Source organism: Mustela erminea, chromosome 9 (assembly GCF_009829155.1).
Source record: "Mustela erminea isolate mMusErm1 chromosome 9, mMusErm1.Pri, whole genome shotgun sequence".
Taxonomy (NCBI): Eukaryota; Metazoa; Chordata; class Mammalia; order Carnivora; family Mustelidae; genus Mustela; species Mustela erminea.
Window position 1 is genome coordinate 63,030,192 of NC_045622.1, and position 8,460 is coordinate 63,038,651.

At 39.9% G+C, this 8,460-nt stretch overlaps 1 protein-coding gene and 1 pseudogene across 1 annotated transcript; both read left to right on the top strand.

Moving 5' to 3' along the window:
• The first annotated feature begins 1,490 nt into the window (after positions 1–1,490).
• Positions 1,491–7,854, top strand: LOC116599838 (olfactory receptor 1030-like). Its single transcript, XM_032359802.1, has 2 exons — positions 1,491–1,582; positions 6,913–7,854. The coding sequence occupies exon 2, from the start codon at positions 6,925–6,927 to the stop codon at positions 7,852–7,854; it is 930 nt and encodes a 309-aa protein (XP_032215693.1). The 5' UTR covers positions 1,491–1,582; positions 6,913–6,924.
• Positions 6,106–6,233, top strand: LOC116600518 (annotated as a pseudogene).
• Positions 7,855–8,460: the final 606 nt, after the last annotated feature.

Below are 8,460 nucleotides of genomic sequence, written 5' to 3' on the forward strand. Positions count from 1 at the left end.
AAGTGCCATGGCTAGTTTCCCTCAGTTTTGTTGGTATCAGTTTCTCTCCTAACCTCCCTCCTGCTGGGCACTTGCTCAGACAAGATGTGTCATCTGCTTTCTGCAAGAACAGACTTTACGAGGCCTAGCCGTCCCCCCCACCTCTCCCTCAGATATTTAATTCCTATAACTAGCTCATTTGAGAATGAGAATTTCCATAGAAAAACCAATTCTCAATAAAAGGCACATTGATTATCATTTGACCGTGGACTAGATGGGAGTTATGACAGGAAGGGCAGTGGTTTAGCTGACTCTCTGCCTCTGTCCCTTACTCCAGCCCTCATGACAGGCCTTCAGTCCCAGGGACTCTCAAAATAGAAGTCCTATTGCTTAATGTCAGGATAATCTGCTTGTAATCAGATACAGCGTTTGCAAAACGATGGACTTCTTCAGCTCAGGAAATCAAACCTGCATTTTACTCTATACCATCTATGGCCTAGAAACTCTCTCCTCCAGACAGAATGAAAAGTCATACATCTACCTGCTACAAGTTACTTAAAATGGCAAAGCTGACTGGGAAAGGCCACTGGAATCATGTCTCTGTGTCTGACACAAGCACATATCTCTTCTAGCTTCCTCCTCTTTGGTGTGAAGGAATGAACTTGGGAAATGCTGAGAGACAGCAAATGCACTTTCCAGTTGGAGACCATTCTCACCTTAGCTCCCTCGCTTTGAAGGCCAGTGTTGAGGGCAGTGTTCTTTGCAGCCATGCTTTATGGGATGGGTCACATCTCTTCAACTAATGGCCTAGAGGTCTAGGTTCCAGAAACTGGAGAACTTCCCTGGACACATTGGGTGTACTGATTGCCCCAATTTCAGTCTGGTGGGGAATTGGGAAGGGAGAGAGAAAGGGAAGGAAGCCTATGGAACCATTAGAATATTTAGTTGCTGACCTGGCTTTGAATATGACTTTATTCCTTAATTTGGTTCAACAGGAAATATATAGCCAGAGGGTAAATGAAGATGCTTTTCTCTTTCGTTGTCTGTTGTTATAAATATGCTAGCCAAGGCCACCTTTTCTCTGCAAACGAAAATGTCCCATATGTGCATCCTAGGCACATAATCTTTGCATAACCTTACACTTTTTTCTATAAAGTATTTGCTGGGCACCTGCCCCAGCCACAACTTCAAGGCCACCCACTGCATACACCCTGCTAAGGGCAAGAAGACAGTTCCAAGTATCACACCAAAGGTTCTGGACTTCAGAGTCATCCTGAGTACACACACTAAAGCATCAGAATGCAAGCCATCATTAGTCACCAGGATGATGCAGGGATTTTACTCCCAAGGGTGGCTTAAATCAAATGTAAAATATCTCCTAGAAACTCTGTATATACTGTTCCCTTGGTACCCAGGAAGCTCTGAAATAACAAGAGATAACAGACTCATTACGTTTTATAAATACTCGCAGGTTTGTCGGTATGGAACACAGAAGCCAAGTCTCCCAGTCAGATATGAAGAAATCTGTTTGTCTCACTGGAAATACTCGAAGTGGACGCTTCCAGAACGTTGGAAATCCTGACTGACTCCTGATAGGTGCTTGGTAAGTTTTATTCATTTCCAAGGCTGCTATGGGAAAAAGTACAAGGCAGGCAAGAGAAGGGTTTCAGGTCTGGGACTGTGAAGAGGACAGGGCGTTAGGACAGCCATGCGTTGCTTCCACCTGAGAAGCAAATGCGGAAGGGTTGATTGACTTTTACTTGGAAAAGCTGGGATTTTTTGTCAGCGTGTTATTCTCTTAGGAAACCATAGCACAGGCCTGATAAACTCACAAAATCTCTGAGATCACAAGCAGATCACTGAATGAGTAAAACTTTCTCAGAAACAGATACTTAGTTTTTAACCAGATTCTCAAAGTAGTTCATGCGCCCCTCCCTTCCCAGAGGTTAAGAAGATTTCTTAGGTTATTCAACAAAGTTGTTTGAATTGTTCAAACACAAACCAATACTCTTGAATAACACAACCAAACACAAACCAATACTCTTGAATATATTAGTTAAACATAATAAGTTTTAATGTACCCAAACAGACTAAGAAGAAAAATTACTGAACCCATTTTAAATTTTCTCATAGGAATCTAAGTTTGCAAGTATGTGTGTGTGTGTATATATATATATATATATATATATATATATATATATACCATATCATAAAGGAATCATAATGTAGAAGCAGTGTAGTTTAGCCTGAGGACTCCAAAATCATCCTACCTGGTTTCAAATTCTGGCTCATCTACTTTCTCTACTTTGTAAATTTGGCAAAAATTACTGAATATTTCTGTGTCTCAGTTTCCTCATGAGAAAATGGGGGAAATGGTAATTATGTATTAAATAAAATAATGTATAAAGTAGAATGAATGAATCTGGGCACATTAGAAGTATTTAAATAATCACTGGTTATTATCACTAAGTTTGAGAGTCATCAATCAGAATGCTCAGTAGTTTATTTTTTAAAGGAACCATAAGTCTTTTCTTAGGTAGAAAATTACAAGTCAAATACTTATTATGAGAAATTCGTTATTTTGTTTTTCCTGGAATTTATCATCAGGCCTAGTTATATTCTAAGAACTGACAGACTAAGCACTCATCAGTAAGCCTTAAACTTAATTGCCCATGAAGACAATCAGAATCTATAATGGGTTGAAAACTGTTAAGAAAGAGCATTCAATTAGAAGATTTTTGAATGCAAAAAAAAAAAAAAAAAGCATTTCCATGGGATAAATGATGAATAAATATTTTGCTTCTCCAAAAGAAACTTTTTTAAAAATCTAGAAATTAGGATGCATTAACCATGTCTTAGAACCTGAACAGGCAAATGTGCAATTATGTCAATGATCACTAACATAGGAAAAATATTCTGTCATGCAAGAGCTGATAAATACAGCTAGTGTTGGTCCACCGGCTTTTTGGGTCTTTCTAGAGTTACCAACTTGTTCTGCATCACCGTTAAGTAAGAGCCATTATACTTTGAAGGGAGGCAGGGAGTCTTGTCCCATTCTAGAAATAAGTATAAAAACATGTCCTCTTGCCTTTAGAGGGCATAGAATCCAGAACAACAAAATTTTACTGAGTAAGATTGCTTATGTGCCACTCCTAAAGATCTCAGTGTTTGATTTTGCTGGAAATCATTACTGAGACAAGTAAGACCACAGCAAAATAGGCTACGTTTATTATGAGTAACCCAGGAGTATTAGAAAGGTCCATATTTAAAAAGCTCCTTACCATTTCCTGATATGAGCTAGCCTGGACATCTTCCAGCACCTCAGACAACCACTCCTTTCCCCAGACCTTAAAGATATAATTTTCCCAAAGATCTGTCCTTGAACCCCTACTGTTACCTATTTCTCTGTCCCTGATTGGTCTCATGGATTCCCACAACTTTTACCATCTTCTGTCCATTAATGGCTCCCAAATCGATATTGCTAGCTGTGCCTGTGTGGTAGCCATCCACCATTCCCTCAGACTGAAGTCAACACTCTTCCCTCTTACTCCACTCCTAGCCCAGAATTTCTGTTTCTACTAAAAGCATTACCTCACAGTGACTTGTATAAATACAGCGGTAAATCTGCTTCTTTTTCTTCTCCTCAGTATGTCCTCAACTTTATTGGTGCGTGCGTGTGTGTGTGTGTGTGTGTGTGTGTGTGTGTGTGTATTTAAATTGTGTCAGATTCTTAGGAAAGAAAAAGAGACAAAGTAAAATTTAATTGAACTATCAATTCTCAGGTTATCATTATCCTGGTCTCTCAGACTTAAAACTTGAATCTCAGTCAATTGCCAAGCGACATAGACTCAGCCTTTGGGGTATCTATTTGCCCTAACATCCTAGCTGGTGTCCCTACTGATGGCGCCCTCCCTCCCTTCTATCCACCCTGCCCGTGCTCCCAGAGTAACTCCCTGAAAGCTTAACTCTGGTCAAGTCATTCTACTGTTCTGATGTTTAATGGGTCCACATTCACTACTGATCTAGTCATTAAAATCTCCCTGACGTGGGAAGTTCTACCCAATATGGCAGCCCCACCCCATCAGTTTGTTTCTCACTCATCTCTTTCAGATGTACTGCTCTTAACAGAAAGGATGCTCACAGTCTCCTCAACATGCTCTGAGCTGCTCTGAATCAACTCTTTGCTCAACTATCCCTTACTAAAATGTTCTCCTTGAATCCATCTTTCACTAATTGAGGTTCTTTCCATCTTCCATGACCATCCCAGTTCATTCCAAAGGCTGCCAAACTCCTCAGAATGGATGAGGCCCTCAGTTATCTAGCCCAGAGGTGCATTTACTTACGGGCAACACTACCCTTAGAGCCAAACAAAAGGGACCCTGCCTTGGCCACATTCTTCAGGGCAATCCTGAGCCTCTTCCTACTGTACCATACTCCATGGGACAAGGCCAAAGGGGTGTGCCCCCCCAAACCCCCATTCATCCTATCCTTCCCTTCTAGACCATCTTTCAGGTACCAAGACCCTTGCCCAGATGGCCCTCAGAGTTTACAAGAGTCTCTTTCCCAGATCACCTTTATAAGAGTAAACCACAATGCTAATGTTTACATACTCCAGGCTTAAGAAAAGCCAAGGGATAGCTCTTCGCAGGGGTGTGAACAGGTACATCATGTGAGCTGGCAGGTTCGCATCCGCAAGGCACACCGTGGGCCAGAAGCAGGTTCTCTCACCACCTCATCCCGGCATGAACTCCAAGGATTCTGCCTTCCAGGTCATTATAAAGGTATATTTGTTGAGGAGGAGAGCTGGAACATACCAATTTGTTATCTTTACGTTTAACTTTTACTTACTACGGTGTAGATACGTAGGGCCCCATTTGTTATTCTTGCCCTGGGCCCTGCCAGTGTCAATGGCAGGCTTGCTGCTAGAGAGTCTGTATTTTACCCACACCAAATACAGGCAGTTATTTAAAGCCTTGTCTTTCTCAAGCACCAGTTGTGTTGTACAGGCTACCCGGTAGGTCTATGTGCCTGAGAGCCCCCTTGTGCTTTTGAAGCACTCTTTACAATGTTGGGAGGTAAAAATTTGATCCCAGGGTTCTGGGATTGAGCCCTGCATTGGACTCTGCTCAGCGGGGAGCCTGCTTCTCCCTCTCCCTCTGTTGTTTCCCCTGTTGTGCTCTCTTGCTCTCTCTCTCAAGTAAATACGTAAAATCTTAAAAAAAAAAAAAAAAAAAGGTAAGACATGCTACCTTTGTCACTATTTTTAATATTAATCAGGAAGGACTAGCCAATACAAGTTGAAATGAGAAAGGAATGAGAGATGCTATACAGAAATGAGGGAAGAAGTTCGTATCCTTTTCATATTATATGAATCTATATTTGAAGAACCCAAAAGAATCAACTACGAACTATTTTTAAATGATAGGAAACTGTAGTAGAGAAGATAGTTATAAAATTAATTTATAAAAATTGGTAGCTTTTCTATATATAAAAAGTCCCAAAAAAACCCACAAAATGAAAAAAAAAAGCTTCCTTTACAAAAAGATACATTTGTAAATAGACTTCAAAGAAATATATAGAATGTTTATCTGTAAAGTTTAAAGAAAACTTTAAAACTCTATTTAGGAAAGTCATTGATAAATGGCATACATACCTTACTCAAAGAAATTTTGAATGCAAAGCTGTCAATTCTCAGCAAATTAACATGCCAATTCAATGCAATCACATTCTAAGTGAAAACAGGATTATTATTATTTTTTGAACTTGATAAAATAATGCCAAAGTTCATCTGGAAAATATATATGTGAAAATAGCCAGAAATTTTGTTATCAGTTACTAAAATCAATACTGCAGTATTACATTTCAATGTTTGGTCCTTGTTCTAGAAGAGACTACAAAGAAAATGAATCAGAAATCAACCCAATTACTTATGAATGTTTTACTCTATGATAAGGCTGGAGTTTTAAATCAACAAAATCAACTGGAAAATTGTTACAGTAACAAATGGCATTAGAACACCTGGTTAGCTATTTGGGTAAATAAGTGAAAAGAGTTGATTACCTCATTCTTTATATCAACATTAAACTCCAGATAGAACAAGGGTTGTAACAAAAAATTAAACCCGATAGCTTTGCGCAGTGGCAGTATCATAGCCAATGAGGTTTATCTCAGGCGCGATTATTGCTAATTGAAAAAATTAAATCTGATAAAGCTCAGAATAGAGAAAGAGATAATTTTTAAAATAATTTTTAATCAAAGAAAGCTTATTTAACTATGTCAGAATTCAAAACAAGATTGATAAAGTTGACACCAAACTCTTTAAAATTTACCATGTAGCACAAAGAAAAAAAATAACACACCAATGTTGAGTGACAAACTAAGAAATAATTTGCAATACACGTAACAAACAAATGACTGCTTTCCTTAATAAACAAAGAGTCCATGTAAATAAAATGCTTAGAAGACCCACAACCTAATGGGAGAATTATCAAAGGGACCGGACTGAGCAGTCATGAAAAAGAAATACACATGCAAATAATTGTTTGAAAAATGTTATTAACTCCTGCTCATCATTTTTAAAAATCAAGATGACACAAGTTGCCCAGAATTCACCATGATGGTGGCAAAGGTTTGAAACTTGATAAGATCTGGGTTTTGTGGGAAAACCAGCATTCTCATACAGTGTTGTTGGGCATGTAACTTGGTGCATCTTACCTGGAGGTCAGTTGGTCAGTCTCCCTCCGAAGAGAAAATGGTTGGCCTCTGACTCCTCTGAGTCTCTTTTGGCAGAATAAAGCCCTATCGCTAATGACAGTCTGTAATGCTGGGATTGTAAAGGCACATTTCTGTCATCTGCTACTGGAACAAGGAGGTAAGAAGCTTTTATTTTCAGTCTAATCATTTTGAAGCCATATTTCTTCTTTTTCTAACAAGAGAGAGAACAAAATGGCAAGAGGCAATCAGACCAGAGTGACGGAATTTGTCCTTATGGGATTCACTGACCGTCCAGAGCTCCAGCTTCCCCTCTTTGTGGTGTTCTTGGTAATTTATCTCATCACCTTGGTAGGAAACCTTGGCATGATCCTGCTCATCAAGGTGGACTTGAAGCTCCACACTCCCATGTACTATTTCCTCAGCCACCTGGCATTCATCGATGTTTGTTACTCATCTTCTATTGGGCCCAAGATGCTGCAGAATTTATTGGTGAAGAAAAAAACCATCTCCTTTTCAGGCTGCTTTGCCCAGCTGTACTTCTCCAGTGCTTTTGCCACCACTGAATGCTTCCTCTTGGCCACAATGGCCTATGACCGCTACATGGCTATCTGCAACCCCCTGATCTACACAGCCATTATGACTCAGCGGGTCTGCAAGGAGTTGGTGATAGGGGTCTACACCTATGGCTTCCTGAACTCTGTAATACAAACAGTTCTGACTTTCCAGTTGTCCTTCTGCGACTCCAACATCATCCACCACTTCTACTGTGCTGACCCCCCTCTCCTGGCCCTCTCCTGTTCAGACACCGGCAACAAAGAAAAGCAGCTCTTGATCTTCTCAGCAGTGAACCTCACTGGATCCCTCCTGACGGTCCTTATCTCCTACATTTGCATCCTCTTTTCCATTATAAAAATCCAGTCTTCCGAAGGCAAGTGCAAAGCCTTTTCTACCTGCGCCTCCCACCTCACTGTGGTCATCATCTTCTATGGGACCCTGTTCTTCATGTACCTGCAGCACCCCAAGGCAGGGGATTCATGGAAGTCCAACAAAGTGGTCTCTGTGTTTTATAGTCTCGTAATTCCCCTGCTCAACCCTCTGATCTATACCCTGAGGAACACAGAAGTAAAGGACACCCTGAAAAAGATGCTTGAGGGCAAATAGCCATAGCGAGTGAGTTGGCAGGACGTAGCTTTGGGGAGGTAGGATATGCTGACACAGTATAACCAACATGACTGAAATTTAGCAGGTCCACTGACATGCAGTCCACCCAGTTGGGAATTTTCTGTAAAGACCAGAAGTACCAGGCCACTTGCTTGACATGGTAATATTGAATCCAACCAGTTATCGTGGACTAATCAGAATCTATTTAACAAGCTACAGAGTTAACAGCTACATCCTTCATATGTTGAAAAAGAAGTGGCTGACTACCAATTAGGTAATAATATGAGTTTTAAATTTTAAAAAAGATCCCCAAAAGCAACATTCTGGGTGCAACTATAAATTACCGAACCTGAGTACAAAACCCCACACATGAATGTCTGTGTTATTAGAAACATTTTCCTGTATAAACATTTTCCTGCATAAAATGGCCTATATTATAGCAAATCACTTGTTCGTCTTGAAACGTATTTCTTCATAATATACTACGATAGGTGATAGTTCAGTTTCAAGACCAGATCGTGAGAAGCTTAGTTAATCTAAATGTAGTTGAAATACTGCATGTTTAAAATGAACAGTAGATATAATGGTATTATAGCAAAAATGATG